The sequence below is a fragment of the Esox lucius genome, chromosome 2 (assembly GCF_011004845.1).
Source record: "Esox lucius isolate fEsoLuc1 chromosome 2, fEsoLuc1.pri, whole genome shotgun sequence".
NCBI lineage: Eukaryota > Metazoa > Chordata > Actinopteri > Esociformes > Esocidae > Esox > Esox lucius.
The window spans coordinates 7404118-7421822 of record NC_047570.1 but is presented as its reverse complement, the minus strand read 5'-3'; the positions used below and the strand labels follow the sequence as shown (position 1 = coordinate 7421822).

The 17705-nt window shown below is 37.9% G+C and overlaps 1 protein-coding gene across 2 annotated transcripts; it reads left to right on the top strand.

Moving 5' to 3' along the window:
• Positions 1 to 632: 632 nt before the first annotated feature.
• Positions 633 to 7895, top strand: LOC105022726 (adhesion G protein-coupled receptor G3). Of its 2 annotated transcripts, XM_020053115.2 has the most exons (14): positions 633 to 695; positions 880 to 957; positions 1677 to 1850; positions 2113 to 2288; positions 2567 to 2690; positions 2787 to 2915; positions 3282 to 3401; positions 3674 to 3716; positions 3802 to 3902; positions 4263 to 4402; positions 4644 to 4912; positions 5977 to 6067; positions 6182 to 6459; positions 7437 to 7895. In XM_020053115.2, exons 5-14 carry the CDS (start codon positions 2667 to 2669, stop codon positions 7556 to 7558), a joined length of 1317 nt encoding a protein of 438 aa, XP_019908674.2. In that variant the 5' UTR covers positions 633 to 695; positions 880 to 957; positions 1677 to 1850; positions 2113 to 2288; positions 2567 to 2666; the 3' UTR covers positions 7559 to 7895. The 2 variants fall into 2 exon arrangements, with proteins under 2 accessions (XP_019908674.2, XP_010889697.3); XM_010891395.3 differs by lacking the exon at positions 2113 to 2288.
• Positions 7896 to 17705: the final 9810 nt, after the last annotated feature.

Below are 17705 nucleotides of genomic sequence, written 5' to 3'. Positions count from 1 at the left end.
AATGTTATGCTAAATTGACAGAACACTTCAATAATATCAACATCTTGTTCATGGTATTGCAGAATCTGTTTTTATAGGTAAAGCATCTTTTCAGTGAATTTCCCAGATGTTTAGAAAATGTGATTATGAATTAAACCAAACCTTTTGTGGCATAAAAATATAAGAAGTTAGAGTAAATTGATCAACTCTGACAGCCTGACTGCTTCCTTTATTTTAGTCATTCAGATTGGCAGCAGTGAGAATGAGACATGCAAGTATCCTTTCCCATTAATTGATCTGTAAAATATGTCCTGTCTGTTCATGAAATCATGCTGCTAAAGCTTATTTATTAAACAAAACATCTGCAGTTTGTACACAGATGATTGTTTTACTCTGTTGTTTTCCAGCTGCTTTGAGATTAATGTCCGAATTCTGTTCATTTTGTAATGATCATAACTAAACAACAAATCTAACCCACAACAGTAAAGTGTTAACAATTGATGATTGCTGGTATTCACTTTCTACTTCACAGCAATTTGTGCTTAATTTACAGAATCTTCTTGGATATTATTATTGATAAATATAAAATTTAAAATACCTATGCAGACTAAATTCAACCTGTTTTTGATAATGTCTGAATGCTTTATTTGTATCTCATTTCTCAGGCATCAACAACACCTTTTCTGATGGTGGACTGCGTATCTTTTGTCGTGCAGGTATGATGTTCATGCAAAATGGTAGTAGTTATTACAAAATGATTGAATAATTACATTTTAGTCTTTTCAACAGAGTAATATATTAATTATCAATACATTGTTTTTGTATTGTCAGTAATTAGTAGACAATACATTTTAATCTGCAAAAAGTGAAAAAGTTAAGCAATTTTATCATCTGTTTCAGGTTTTCAGAATGTTGATGAGAAATCTGGAAAAAAAACGAATTGTAATGAGCCTTGTGTGTGTAAACCTAATTCTAACAGTAGGTTTTGCTATACTTTCTAACTGTATTTGAAGAGTTTCTATCCAAAACACACCAATATGATACTGTATTTGTATGTATGTTTTACCTAAATATCTCATATTACTGTATTGATTCAGAATTTTATCAATACGGTAATATGCAGGTGTGGAAAGAATTAAGAGCCCACTGCACCTTTTTCTTTCCCTTCCAAAAAAGTTGAAAAGGAAAGTTTTGTGTGAGGAACAGAAGCATTCAATTTGCATTAGTCTCTTAATTCTAACCCTTGCTCCCTGTTCCTCACTCAAAATGTTCCTTTTTAACTTTTTTGGAAAGGAAAGAAAAATGTGCAGTGGTCTCTTAATTTTTGGGCGCTGTATATACATACATATATATATATATATGTATATATATATATATGTCTGTATGTACTGTATGTACATATACAGTATATGTATGTACTGTATATATGTACATATGTATGTATATATCTGTCACAAATCATTTGGCCAGTTCTTTGATATACATTTTATTGGTTCATTTCTTTCAGTTTCTAGCAATACAAAATATATAGGGTCTGTCATTGAACAACCCCCTGCCAAGATTTTATTATTAAAAACCTATGAAGATTAGATGGATTAAAAATACACTGTTGATGAAAATAGTTTTTACCCAGTTTCATTCAGAAGTGACAATACTACCACTTGCATGTGAATTGAAATATCTTGCTATGCTTTCAGGACATACATGCATCTGCATCTTCCCCATGTTGATTCGTACAAGGAAGTATGTATTGCAGATGGAAATAGAAGATATCAATCAGTGCAATTATGACCAAACAGAAGTAACATTATCATTCACATGGAGAACTGACTGCAAACTTCCTCAAATGCTAAACATTTCTCCATCATCAGGTAATTCAGCATCTTGTGCATTTTCTTAACTTCATGTCTAACTGATGCAAACAGTTGCACATTGTAGTAAAACATATTTATTCATATATTAACCTTATTCAGGTTGTACAAAATATTTTATAACAATCCCCAGTTTATCAAGATTATGTCTTAGATGTAATTATTAACCAGAAGTATGCTATACATCTTTTAACTTAATGTTGGATGCTATACATCATTTAACTTAAGTTGACTAACCCCTAGAAAACTGTTCTCTACTTAGATTGTGCCATCAACATCATGCAGCCAAATGATGAAAACTGCCAAATAAGGCCTCTACAGAATTGTGTGGATAAATGGACTTTTATAATGAACATTGAAGGGACAGATAATCAGATCAGCACTGTTATTACTAAAAATAATATCACAACTGACCCCCCTGGACCATTTAGTTTCACGGTACATAACTCTGAAGGTGTTGAACAGAAAAACAAAGAAAAGGTCCCGATCTCTGTGCCTGAATTTAACAGAACATGTACAGGACAGGCAGGAACAAACTGCCATTTTACTTCTATCAAAAAGTTAGTCCACATTGTTCAAATGGACATATTTTAATATCATCTCAGTTATGTCAATGTTTGACAACTCATTTGACAATTCATTCTCATGGCTTGTATTTTTTGCTTCTGTTATTCTTTCATGTTATTACTGCTTCTGTTATTCTTTCATTTCAACAGCATATTAAACCGTTTTATCAAAGAGGGACCTCAGAAAGTTAAGCTTAACAACATCAAAGGCTCAGTCACATTCCTTCAGAACATTTCACGCACCTTCAGAATGGCACTGCCCTCCACCAATAATGTAAGCAACAAATGTGAGGGATGGACAGAGAGAGGTCTTAAAAACAACATGTTAAGATGATAACAGCATTGATAATTTTCTCTCCATCCCAACCAGGTCATGCTTGAGGAGAAAGATGACATTTGGTTAGAAATTCCTATGGAGGCTTTGCGTGTTTTCCCGGTAGACACGGCAGATCAAGTTAACCTGGGAGTATTTTGGTTTGAGGATGACACCCTGTTCCCGGTAAAATAATTAGTAACCAATAAAACAACTTGGAGATTACTAATGAAACAGATGTTCAATCATCATGACATATTTCAGGAAATCTATACTCATCCAAAGCACAGAAAAACACCTGTGGTACTTCCTTATTTTAAATAAAAAATGTGAATCATGTAGTAACATTAATTTGTACAACCATAGTGATGTTTTTAGTGCACATTTTAAATAAGCCCTTAAACAAAGTGCTTCATGTTAGCCTGGTATGGAAATGTATATCATTTACACAAATATTGCTTTTGAAAGGAACTGGCCCTTGCTAAAGTTTGTCATCATCCTGTTTCTTTAGAGAGATGGTACAGTATGTCATCCCTTCTGATTTTTGAATAGACGATGGAGAACAACACCAGGCTCCTCAACAACCGAGTGGTCGCCATCGAAGTGGGCGAGGACATTTCAAGCCTCAGCAATTGTATAAAGATCATCTTCCTCTTCCAGAATGCTTCACTGGTTAGTGAGTGCATATTGACCTCATATTAACCTTAATTTGAATTTTAATCATTTAGTAGACCCTGTTATCCAGAGCGACTTACAGTTATCCAGAGTTACCTTCAGACTCTCCTTCTTGTTATATAGTGTTTCATTCTATACTTTTCCATGTCTACAGTCAAAACATTCCTTTACAGCTTAAATAACTAATGTTTATGATATGGTATATCATACATGTAAAATATGGATTGGAATATAAGTGGGTACTAACCAGGTTCTATTCTCTCTGATAGGTGAACAGAACACTAACATGTGTGTTCTGGGATGTTGGAAATGGTAGTATATATTTATTCAAATTGAAAAATGGCACATTATATAAACTGATGAATTCAATGTTTTACTGTATATCTTTGTTTTACAGATAATGTTGCACATTGGAATTCCTCTGGATGTGTCACTAAGACAAAGAAAAATGGAACATTATGCTCTTGTAATCACCTTTCATTCTATGCTGTACTTTTGGTGAGAAATAATTTCTTAATCTAACTTTTGAAAATGTTTGCCACCAGTTCTTTTTCCTATGGTTTAATTAAATTGGAGCAATTAAAGTGCGATCTTACTCATGATTATGAAGTACATATTAAGAATTGCAAAAATTTCTCAGAGCTCTTCCCAGGAGAGGTGATGTTTGATTAGTAGGCTGATAATTGACTAGAGGCGTGGTAAGCGATGAAGATTTAGGGGTAGTACTTCACCAAGGGATGGCTGAGAACTGAAATGAAGGGGTTGATGCTTCACCATAGTAAGGATGAGCTCTGATAATGTGGCATGATGCAAATCCCATTCTGTATTCCGTTCACCCGTGTGTATTGTAAACTGCAGGCTCCGGGCAATGTGTCTGCTGTCAGTTTCCCAGTTGCCAGCCTGACCTCCTTCTCCGTGTGGTTACTGACATTGTTGTCCAGGGTGGGCTGTGGAATATCCTTCTGTTTCCTGTGTCTGGCTGTCCTCATCCACCTGAGGTCAAATTCTACCAACATATATCACTTACATTAATTGCACATGAAAACACCTAGCTACCAAAATGCTACTCAGACAGAACATCGTGATTGAAAACACATTGTGTTTTAAATATCATTTTGTCAGAAACCTAACCCCAAAGAGTTAGCAGAAGTGGAAGAAAGCAAGAGAGGAACTTCCAAAACAATGACATGTACAGGGATCTGGATTTTGACATGAGATTTCATTCTCTCCTTTCTCCAGAAGGGGTAAATCCATTGACTCCATAAACATCCACATCAACTTGTGTGTATCACTGTTGTGCCTCAATCTGACCTTCCTAATTAACGACAGCCTGGCCTCGTTGAGCATCCATTGGTTGTGTGTTGTCACGGCAGCAGCCACACACTACTCCCTTCTATGCACCCTCACCTGGTTCTCCCTGGAAGGCTTCCACCTCTACCTGCTTATCATCAGGGTCTTCAACATCCATTTCCACAGATACCTTCTTAAACTGGGCCTGGTAGGATGGGGTGAGTTCTGAATGTCAATGGCAAGGACAAGTATGAAAAGGCATACCCTGATTGGCAAAAAGTGAAATATACTGAACAAAAATATAAATACATGTAAAGTTTTCCATTTGCAGCAAAGCTTATTTCTCTAATATGAAATCCGTAGATTTGGGCCTAATGTTAACATTTATTAAAAGGGCCATTTGGAAAATGTGTGCTGAACTACTAGCATATATTCAAGCATAAATGACCAGAAGACATCTGCACTAAATGATTTAAGTTAAAAGGGTATTTCAGCATAGTACAGCTACCTAATGTATCAATTACTAAAGTAAGCATTAATATGTTTGTTTCATACAAACACAAGATCTCCTCAACACAATCTTGAAAGAACACATTTCTTTATTTCTGTAATCTGTATTTGTCTTCCTAAAATACCACATGTTCCAGAATTCAAAGGTGGATACGACTCCTTAATAAAACGGCGATCAGAGACATAATTCTTAGAAAGAAAACTTTTGAACAGTTGCAATATTTCAAACAACATGTTGATCATGCCAATGTGGGGTTCTGTGCCTATTGAAAAATGATGAAAAAAAATGCTCTTTCGTGTTTTGTTTGCTTGGTGGCACTGCCCGTAATGTAACTACAACAGATCTCATTGTTAAACACCACATTCTCGTTTACCTCTTAAATAACATACCAACAAACAATAAGATTAACAAATATTTACCAGTAGAGATTACTGTTCCAAATCATAATTTACGTTTCACAAGCTAATTCTATGACAACAATAACACACGTTTTCCGGGTAGAAATAAGAATTCAACTTTCCACTCAGTATATTTTATCCAACTACACCAGGAAAAAACACATAATTAATCAGTAGAAATACCTAGGAGTTCATGCTTTCTGAACAGTCATCTGAATCTGGTCATTCACTACCGTCTGTTGTACTAAATGTTCAGACATTTGGAGTGATTGGACTGTTTTGTTACTCTCCAGCTTTAAGCATATTAATTATTTTTGCTTGGTGTTTAACTTATTTCAGGTACCGGAATGAAAATGTCCTCTATGTCTTTCAGGTATACCTGGTTTTATAGTTATCATAATTGCTGCTTGTGGTAAATATGGAGAATATGTCATAGATCTAAATGATGGTGGAGTTGTTCAAATGTGAGTACTGTAATATCATGATGATGATAACTGTATGTCTACGCCCTTGTCTAAGTATATATCTAAACATCTCTGTGTCTGCGACTCCCCCTTCCTGACTCTGTTTGCCTGTAGGTGCTGGCTGACAGACTTTGTTCTGACCACAGTGTCCTATTCATACTTCGTACTGACATGTGTGGTGAACGTTCTGTGCTTTGGCTCTGTGACGGTGAAAGTGGTGAGAGCCCACCGCCAGACTCCGGTCCAGAGTGGGAGGAGTATGAGGGGGGCAGTGCTCAGTCTGCTGGGTTTGGCCTGGCTCCTGGGGATCTCCTGGGGTGTCCTCTTCTTCCAGTTTGGCCCCTTGACAGAGACAGCCTTCTACATTTTCTGCACCGTCAACTCTCTCCACGGTGAGGAAAGACACAGCCAATACTCTCAGTCATACATCAGGTACACACACTGAAAATTATTCAAAACCCTGACCAACCAAGGTGAACTTGGTATTAAAAAAACTAAAACTAAAAAAAAAAAAAAAGTATTCAACCCCTGTGTTGTGGAAGCACCCAGGCTACACAGATGAAAGAAATGCCCTTTACAAGGACACAGTTACCTTCCCACTGGCCTCCACCTGTGAACCATTACATTTCCTCTCCCATTGATGGATAAAACCAAAATACACTTAGATATTACAAGATGTACATGTCATGTGAACTAATAGTCACAGGCAATGCTTACTCAAGACGCAAAAACAAGGACGGCTTCTGGTTGTCACAAAACATCTGAGCATGGAGCAAACTTTCTTCATAATGAAACTTTAGACATCTTTTGACCATATCAAAGCATGCTACTTGCTAATTATATTCAAATGACCAGTGGGTTGCACAGATAACAAATTATACTAGCATTATATTTATGTCAGAATAGCTACAAAATACTGTATGTATGTATGTAAGTTTTTGGATATCCCAGTGATCATTAATTAGTAAGAGGAAGATGCATCTTACCAAACAGGCACTGCCAAGACAAGGCTGTCCCTCTAAAACCCAGCACTAAAACAAGGAGACTTGTGAAAAAAGTCAAAGAGAAGCCAACAAATCACAGTAAAGGAGCTGCAGATTTCAGTACAGTAATGGACCACTAATCAATTATCAGATACACTGCATAACACTGGACTGTATATGAAAGTGGCTTAAAAGAAGCTGTAACTGAACAATCAACATCTAAAAGCATAATAGTGACTTAGCTGCAATATGGGAAAAGGTTTTGTGGTTAAATCATGTCCTGGCAAGGTTTCACCACTCTGTGTTGTTTCTGGATACAAGAAAGATTGACCTTAACATCTTACTAGAGTAGCTATTGTAACCAACATGCTTTTCACAACCTACAGGCCTCTTTCTATTTCTACGTTACTGGGCCTTAACTCAACCAGACAAAACACCTTTCTCCATGGAAACCACTGCAGCTTCTTCTTCAAGGATACATCCAGCAACAGCCCTCAAACACTGTTAGAGGCCGTTCTAACCCACTGACACGGCTTAAAGCTTGAAATGGTGGTACTACTGTTTCCTTTGTTTTTTTTACAGATTTCTTTTTTTGTTCATTCACACAACTGTTGGCAGTACTGAGCAAAATTGTAAGCAACATGTGACAAATAATATTTATTTATATTTTTAATGGGGCATTTAACAATTGCACAACTACTTAATGTACTAATTTCTAATGTTAGCAATGACACATTTTTGTCATAAAACCACAAGATCTCCTCAACACAATCTAGAACATGTGAATTAGAATTTCACCATAGAATCTACAACCCTGTTTCCAAAAAAGTTGGAAATGCAGAAAAGTTGCGTAAAATGCAAATGAAAACAGTACACAATGATGCGCAAATCATTCATCCGTATATTTTATTGAAAATAGTACAAAGACAACATGAAATGTTGAAACTGAGAAATTTTATTTCTTGGAAAAATACAATTTGATGCCAGAAACACATTTTTAAAAAATTGGGACAGAGGCATGTTCACCACTGTGTTGCGTCACCTCTTCTTTTAACAATACTCTGTAAGCTTTAAGGATGAGGAGACCAATTACTGTAGTTCTGAAGGTGAAATATTTTCCCATGATATAGGATTTCAGCTGCTCAACAGTTCAGGGTCTCCTTTGTCGTATTTTCTGTTTCATAATTCGCCAAATGTTTTCGGTGGATGACTCGTCGGGAAACTGCTCGCAAACCAGTTACCATGTCTACAGATCTGGACATGTTGTACTGGTGGAACAGCAGACCTGACAACCCTGTCCAACTTTTTAGAGTACCGGCAAATTGTGGTTCAGATCTGCCATTTACACTTGCATTTGCCTTCATTGCACATCTACACATCTAATACTTGTTTTTAAAGTACATTTTCTGCCCTCTTCTATTTTCACTTCTGGTTAGATGCTAACTGCATTTCGTTGTCCTGTAATTGTACGTTCAATGACAATATAGTGGATTCTAATCTAATCTGAAGTTTTTCTTAGGATATGTTTAGTTCCTGCAGTAGAGGAACTTGTCAACTCTCAAACAGGGCCAATCACAGGTATTGACTTTTTAGACATGCTTATTAATCAACACTAAAAGCAAAATCATTTTGAAAATGGAGGGGTAGATGTAATTTCAAGGATTAAAACATGAAAGTTTTGTGGCAAAAACACAAGTTATAATTCTAAATATTATATAAAAAAAGTGAATAATGTATGTTTTTATGTCATTCATAGTTTTTTTTCCTTATTAGCAGTTCAAGTGGTTTATTTGTACACTCCAAATCCTCTTATTTCACTCTATGGCATTTGTGCCCTGGCATGTGACGTTTGTGCCTTAAACATTTTTGTGACACCGAAGGCAAAATGGCCTTGCCCCTAAAATAATGAAATTCCAAGCGGAGGATGGTATTTGAACTGTACATTGATAACATTCCGTATGGCCCGGAGGACGCAACATTCATGATTTCGAAATTTCCTCAATCTTAAATGAGCTTGGGCCCAGAGAGAGCGGCAGCATTTCTGGATCTTGTTTATATATGTTTGGTTCTTTGCATGGTAGAGTTTTAACTTGCATTTGTAGATGCAGTGACATACTGTCTTCAAAAACAGGGATTTTCGGATTGTTTTACTGAGCCCATGCAGTGATTTTTACTACAGAATCGTGTCTATTTTTAATGCAATGCATTTAATGCAGTGCCGCTTGAGGGCTTGAAGATCATGGCCATCCAATATTGGTTTTCGGCCTTGTCCCTTCCATACAGAGATTTCTCTGGATTCTCTGAATCTCTTAATGATACCATAGATGAAGAGATCCTCAAACGCTGCAATTTTACGTTTCAAAAACTTTATATCTGCTTGCACAGTCTTTCACAGAGTGGTGAACCGATCTCAATCAATCAATCAAATGTATTTATAAAGCCCTTTTTACAACAGCAGTTGTCACAAAGTGCTTTACAGAGCCTTAAACCCCAAGGAGCAAACAACAGTAGTGTTGGATTTCAGTGGCTAGGAAAAACTAGCCACTTTTAGGAAGAAACCTAGGGAGGATCCAGGCTCAGAGGGGTGACCAGTCCTCTTCTGGCTATGCCGGGTGAGATATTAAGAGTCCAATTAGAATAATAAATACATTTCTCTGGGCTAAATCCAGAGTCTATTTGATTCTAGACTAGGTCAAAAGTATTACCAGGTGGACAAGGACAGGGACAGCAACGGGCCCCCCAAACCAGGTACTCCGTAGGTGTGGACCAGGACCTCATCTCCTCCTAAAATTTTAAACTGGAGGAGACTGAGAAAAGTTAGAAAGTGCATTCCTCATATCCCCCAGCACAATAATATAGCAGTGTAACACCTTGGAACTGAGACGGGGGGGTCCGGGGACACTGTGGCTCTACCCGGGGGAGGCCCGTGACATGGCCCGACAGGCAGGAAATCAATCCACCCACATTGCCAGGCATCAACCAAAGGGACACCCACCAACCGCAACCCCCCTGAAAGAGGGCAGAGTATTGCCAGCATTGTACAGCCCAATTGCACAAGTGTGCAACAGAGAGACAACAACAAGCCAGTGACTCTTCCCCCGAAAGGCATGGAAGGGAGGGCATCCCAGTGGCGACGAGAGCCCACCTGGCAAGACAGCAAGGGTGGACAGTATCAAGCCTACTGGTCACCTTCACGCCCCCGGGCCAGTCTACACCTAATTATAAACCGTGCTGTAGAGATGAGTTTTTAGTAGACACTTGAAAGTTTGCACTGAGTTTGCATTTCTAACCTTAATTGGCAGATCATTCCACAGTAGTGGAACTCTATGAGAAAAAGCCCTGCCGCCAGCTGTTTGTTTAGAAATTCTAGGTACAATTAAAAGGCCGGCATCTTGAGATCGTAGGTTACGTGTAGGTATGTATGGCTGGATCATTTCAGCAAGGTAATTAGGAGCAAGTCTATGTATTGATTTATAGGTTAAGAGTAAAACCTTAAAATCAGCCCTAACCCTAACAGGCAGCCATTGTAAGGACGCTAGTACAGGAGTGATGTTGTTCAAAATGTTTTGTTCTAGTTAGGATTCTAGCAGCCGCGTGCAGCACTAATTGAAGTTTATTTGTACGTTTGTCTGGATAACCAGAGAGAAGAGCATTGCAGTAATCTAGTCTAGAAGTAACAAAAGCATGGATTAATTTTTCTGCATCAGTTTTTGATAGAAAGTTTCTAATTTTTGCAATGTTTCGAAGATGAAAATAAGCAACTCTTGAGACATACTTTATATGTTCTTCAAAGGAGAGGTCAGGGTCAAGGGTAACGCAGAGGTTTCTTACAGTTTTTTGGGATACGACCATGCAGCCGTCGAGGTTCACAGTGAGATCTGCTAACAACATTCTTTGTTTCTTGGGTCCTAAAACGAGCATTTCTGCTTTCTTTGAGTTTAAGAGCAAGAAATTCTCTGTTATCCTAATATCTGAAACGCATGCTTCCAAAGTAGCTAATTTAGGGGCTTTTCCATGCTTCATTGAAATATATAACTGTGTGTCATCAGCATAACAGTGAAAGTTAATATTGTGATTTCGGATTACATCGCCCAGAGGGAGCATATATAGTGAGAACAATAATGGGCTCAGAAGGCTGTTATCATCCATTCTCATGGTAAATTTAGCATTTAGATCATTTAGTATTGACAAAATTATCACAGTTTAAAGGCTCTCATTTTAATGGTCTTATCTGTAGACTTCTGGTTAGCGGCGTCCTGGATTCGTCTGGGATTGGATCTGGAGTCTTCTCGTGTATTTATCCGTGATTAACCATGCAAATGGATGATAACAGCCTTCTGAGCCTACCAGTAGGCGTAGCAGGCCCCTTCTGACCCATATCTATGAGGCTGATAACCACTGATAACGCCCATTCAATCCAATGATAACATTCAAAGTGGGTGAACAAGTACATCGAAATGCAGTTAGCATCTAACAAGAAGGGCAGAAAATGTATTAAGTATTATGTATGTTACAGATGTGGCATACAGATGTGCAATGTATAGTTGAATGAATGGCCTATTATTGTGGCCAGCCTCAGGCACACCTGTGGAATAATCATGCTGTCTAATCAGCATCTTGATATGCCACACCTGTGAGGTGGATGAGGTTGGGTTGCAAACGATTATCTCGCAAAGGAGAAGTGCTCACTAACACAGATTTAGACAGATTTGTGAACAATATTTGAGAGAAATAGGCCTTTTGTGTGCATAGAGAAAGTCTTCGATCTGTAGTTCAGCTCATGATAAATGGGGGCAAAAACGAAAATTTTGCGTTTATAATTTTGTTCAGTGTAGTTTTAATTATTACATTATTATTGTAATGGCTGCACAAGAACAATATGTATGTAATGGAAGAATATCCAATCAGCCGTTTTGAGCTAGAAACCAGAGTTGTTATTGGCATTATTATTAATCGGTATAAAAGCGTAAATTGGGATAATTATGGCCAGAATAATCGTGGCATGAAATTCTCATGTCGTCCCACTCCTACTATGTACAATTTTCTATTGAATATAGGGGTTTAAATGAATTGCACATCATTGAATTCTGGTTTCTCTTTACTTTTTGCGCAGTTTCCCAACTTTTGGAAACAGGGTTGACTTCCTCTATATTAATCTGTTCACAATATACAGTTCCAGAATCATAGCAAATGTAGATACCGCCTCCCTAACAAAATGGCAGTTGGGGAATATGATTATCCTTTTTATAAGACGATAAAGACACTTTAACAATAGTTATTTTTGAAACACCAACGTTGATTGCAAGGCCCTCCAGAGGGTGGTGAAGTCTGCGGAGGGTGTCATCGGCTGGCATCTCCCCTTGGTGCGAGGCATCTACCATACATGATGCCTTAGGAATGCACAGAACATCATCATCCAAGACTACAGCCACCCAGACTATGGTCTGTTCACACTGCTGCCGCCTGGCAAACGCTTCCAGACTCAAATGTTTTTTCCATAAGTTTTCTCAGCCAGCAACACTGATCTATGATCATATTGATCACATGAAAATTCCAAATGCTCTGATGTCTTTCTATGTACATTCAATATACATTAGAACATGTACAGTATCTCACAAAAGTGAGTACACCCCTCACATTTTTGTAAATATTTGATTATACCTTTTAATGTGACAAAACTGAAGAAATAACACTTTGCTACAATGTAAAGTAGTGAGTGTACAGCTTGTATAACATTGTAAATTTGCTGTCCCCTCAAAATAACACAACACACAGCCATTAATGTCTAAACCGCTGGCAACAAATGTAAGTACACCTCTAAGTGAAAATGTCGAAATCTGGTCATAATATGAAGTATGTCACTTGATTTCATTTGTTGACAGAATAACAGGAAGTAACACTGTTTAAAAAGAGTAGCATTTTAGAATAGATTTCTGGTTAAATCTCAATAATTAATTCCCACAGGCAAAGTTTCTAATTAGTGAGACTCAAATCAGTTTACTTGCTACATCTAAAAAGTGTTTTAACTAGCTAAAAAGACTTGGCTATACCTTTGTGGTATGTCCTGTTACAGTTGGCCAAAAGTCATTAACATACATTAACCATTAGAATTTGCAAAGTATTCATACTTTTCCACTAAATATGGATGTTCTATGAAGGGCAGCAAAGGCACTACTTGAATAACTGAGCAGTAACTGTATACACGTTTGTTCGTAAATTACATAGTATATTGATCAAAACTTACAGATCTCACATGTTAATGCCCACAGGTATGGTTTTCAATAAGCAAGGTTCAAATCAATTGCTGTTATAATTCCAGTAACTAGCCGTAGGTAAAAGTAAGCTATACATTTTAGAGTATATACTGGCCATAAACCACAATAATTAATTCCAACAAGCATAGTTTAAATAAGCCATGCTCAAATCAGTTGCCATTTTAAAAATAGTATCTGGTTATCCATATCAAAATGGAGTAGGCTTTATATTTTACCGTAGAATACCAGCCAAAGTTCTCCAGCAACAATGTAAATTCCCACAACCTGTTTGTTAAGCAAGAAGCAAGGCACAAATCAATAGAATTAACTTACTTACTTGCCGCTTTTGTCCTATTAAATTGTTTTGGTCCAAATCTGATAAGGAAAATCCCAATGTACCCAGCTACCACTGTCTTTTAAATGTGTCGTACAGTAGCCTATTCCAGTTCAAACCCGTATGTTGTGGAATTTGTGTAATAATGTAGTATTCTAAATGTATTATGAAGGTATGTTTCATTGAGAGTTAAAGGCTGACCATCTGGCTTGGGGTTTGAGATGCAATCTGTGATAGGTAGACACACCCTTCAATGTACATAACCGCTAGCAACCATCTCATACAGTGAGATCGAGTCTGTAAGATCAAGTCTGTAACATCATGAACAATAGACTGTTGAAAGCTGCAATAAATAATTGAATTACTCTCTCACTTGACAACCGGGTGCACAATCATTATTTCAACGGTATACAAATGGCTGAATTTCTTACAATGGTGTAAAAATGGAGGGGAGGGAGAGGGACTATGGCAGTGCAGGAAGTTATGTCCATTAGAGCTGTAGTCTTATAGAAAGAGGAAACATTTTGACCCATACAATCATCAAAATATCTGCTGTTAGAGACTTGAGATGTCTTTCAGTGACATTCTTATCAATCAAGGATAATAACAACTACACAAAGTTGACTTGCAGTGCGATCACTATAACATGGAGGCTTTGTGAATTGAAACAAAACATGACTACATACATTTTTCTGATCATGCTTGCCCTTCAATACACATGGTGACATAATTCTGTGGGGGTTTAGGTGAGCAAAAAAAATTCAGATCTCCTTCTGGCCTATTATAGTTGAAACAACTCTCAATGCACTAGAAATCTCTCAGACAAGATATGCACCACCTAAGGTCCCCCCAGGTTGTATTGCCCCTTAAAATTAAGTTGTGTGGCCATAATCTCTGGAATTCTACTGGAAATAATGTCTGAGTATGGATGTTTTCTGGGATCTTTCATTTCAGAGCATGAAACATGGGACCAGGGCTTTAAACTTTCAGGTTAGCACAAACTACCTACATGTACATTCAGGCTCTAGTGACTGGTGGATCCTTTTGCTGAGGTAGATGGAGAGCTGCTACACCTCAAACAACTGGTCAAGCTGGCTAATCCAATGGTTTCCTGGTAGAAATGTGGAAAACAGGGAGATGGTTGCTGCACACTGGTTTTCTTGCTATAATGTATTTTTTGCAATTTTTCCATTGCAGTCTATAATTGCAATACCTTTCTGCCTGGGATTTTGGGAAAGCTGAATTAAGATACATTGCTCTAGGGCCTAGCGTGTAGGCTCTATGCCAAATGTGACAATGCCGGTAAGATAGATATCAACCGAATTCACGGCATGATGCATGGAAATAGTTTTAATTGGGAGAACTGAATAGGTAAAGCATTGTAATTTGTGAGGAAAAAATTAAGTATGATCATAGGTACATGTTTTTAGGGAACAGAATGTGGGCAAGTCTGAAATTGTGTTCAACGGAGTATGAACCCTTCTTCAGCATCTTAGTTCACTAAATAAAGTTTGCCAGCATGCTTAACATTGATTATGGTAAGACAACTATATTATCTGTATAGACATGATTGTGACTTTTCAAAAAAGGTATACCTTGTTAATGGTGAAACGTAACAAATTTTCTCTGACTTTTCCACTTGTTAATCCAACTCAGAGGGTTAATCACTGAATTTACATTCCCCACTGGGAACTTGGAGTTTATGATAGTTTCAAATACACCTAAAGCAGAATGACAGTCCCTATTTATTGCCTTGCTATTATATTTTGTGCTTTCTGTTATCTTTTTCAATTATTTTGTCATATTTTGTGACAGACCTTGTGACAGACCATCCATAATCCATCTTGATGATGTACTGTATATTTGTGTAAATAAATCGTTCCTTATTCATTTAAAGGGGATGTGCCTTACAAGCCATAATAGGTTTCTGCCTCTCCCCTAGAATGTTTCAGCAATACTCCAAATATACTATTTTCTATTAAGTTCCGTGGAAAGGCCCAGAGGACAAGTAAAAGAGAGATTTCCCGCTTCCCCCCGGAACAATCAGAACTGCCATTACAATTTCCAGTGCTACGTTAGGGCAAATTATTTCTGGCCCACTGATTGCAATCACCAGATGTAGAAGGACTCATGTGTGGCACGTCCTGTCAGGAACCTCTCGTACTGTCACCCGCACACTGCCTCTGTATCAGTTTTTGGAATCGTATCAGGAAGACGCGCGTCCTCTCCTCCCCTATGGAGCGCGACCTATTCCCCGCGTCCGTCCTTAAATGTGCATATGTTCAGATGCCCGCTTATATGGTGCATCTGCAGATGATGAGGCAGTTTTGTTACGCAGGCATAGCCCACCAAAAAACAAAGCTGTCAAAATGCTTACTGCCTGGGTATGGTCAGGGTCTTTGTGTCCAACTGAGTGAAGGATGAAGTTATCTACATAAAGCATCTCACGTAACTAATCCCAAAGTTGGAGTAACGTATGCATAGCTCATATTACGGACAAAACGTGACTACAACCTGCATGAACATGATATAGTGAAGGTGAAACACCCCCATTCAATTACACTTTGTGACCTACTAGATGATTCCGGAGATGAAACTGTTTCATTAATACTCCTTGAAAAAGATGCCAGAATAGTGGGATTAAAAACATGGTATGTAGAGCATAGAGATCTCTCCGTTGACCAGAAACAAAGGAACATATTCTTGTGACCCTGTGTGACCGGATGTATCCGTAGCCTTGTGAACCTGTCCCAGCGCCCTGCTAAACCCACCACAAGGAATCTGCATCACATTCAACCAACACATCTCTCCATACTACCGATTTGTTGATACAAAGGAGAGATTTAACGTTGAAAGGGAACATACAAATAAAAAAAGGTTAAATGGTTTCAAAACAGATGTAGCCCATGAAAGTCCATGTATGAAAGCCTCTGGAGAGTTCAGACCTTTTCTTTTGGATGGGGTGAGTCCTGAATGTCTGTTGTGAGGATGGTGAAGTGATCTATGAACCTCATTTCTCATTTTATTTTTATTTATGAGTGTTTATGCGCAGTTAATGTTTATGAGCAGTGTTTATGGGCAACAAGAGATTGTTTTACCTAACTGAGAAACTTCCTGCAGCCCCCAGACACCAAGAATTAAAGGCCAATCTGTGACTAACATTTGTAAAGCTTTTTAATGATGTTACTACTTTTTTTCCCAGACCAGAATTGTAAAACTAATTTCTGTGTAGTTTTGTTTTCACCTAAACCACAATAGGCTGTATACAAAAACAAGCCTAAACACAACAACTTCAGATATGACTTTATGCCTTCAGGATGGCTTCACATATCTGTTGATAATAGAATGTGGTAATTTGGAAGCGGTAAATCCAATATTTAGACTTAATAAGGCTGAAGTATTCCTAAAAAATATTTTAGGGACCTGTATATACAGTGGGGTGAACAAGTATTTGATACACTGCCGATTTTGCAGATTTTCCCACTTACAAAGCATGTAGAAGTCTGTAATTTTTATCACAGGTACTCTTCAACTGTGAGTGACAGAATCTAAAACAAAAATCACAGAACATAGTATGATTTTTAAGTAATTAATTTGCATTTTATTGCATGACATAAGTATTTGATACATCAGAAAAGCAGAACTCAATATTTTGTACAGAAACATTTGTTAGCAATTACAGAGCATACGTTTCCTGTAGTTCTTCACCAGATTTGCACACACTGCAGCAGGGATTTAGGCCCACTACAGACCTTCTCCAGATCCTTTAGGTTTCGGGGCTGTCGCTGGGCAATACGGACTTTCAGCTCCCACCAAAGATTTTCTATTCAGTTCAGGTCTGGAGACTGGCTAGACCACTCCAGGACCTTGAGATGCTTCTTACGGAGCCACTCCTTAGTTGCCCTGGCTGTGTGTTTCGGGTCGTTGTCATGCTGGAAGACCCAGCCACGACCCATCTTCAATGCTCTTACTGAGGGAAGGTTGTTGGCCAAGATCTCACGATACATGGCCCCATCCATCCTCCCCTCAATACGGTGCAGTCGTCCTGTCCCCTTTGCAGAAAAACA

What these genes read in the sequence shown, in the direction of transcription:
- LOC105022726 (XM_010891395.3), top strand. Translation starts at nt 2,667, where the DNA reads ATGGCACTGCCCTCCACCAATAAT. An exon ending in AGGATGACACCCTGTTCCCG is followed by an intron (nt 2,916 to 3,281) that starts GTAAAATAATTA and finishes ATTTTTGAATAG; the next exon opens with ACGATGGAGAACAACACCAG. An exon ending in CACCGTCAACTCTCTCCACG is followed by an intron (nt 6,460 to 7,436) that starts GTGAGGAAAGAC and finishes CACAACCTACAG; the next exon opens with GCCTCTTTCTATTTCTACGT.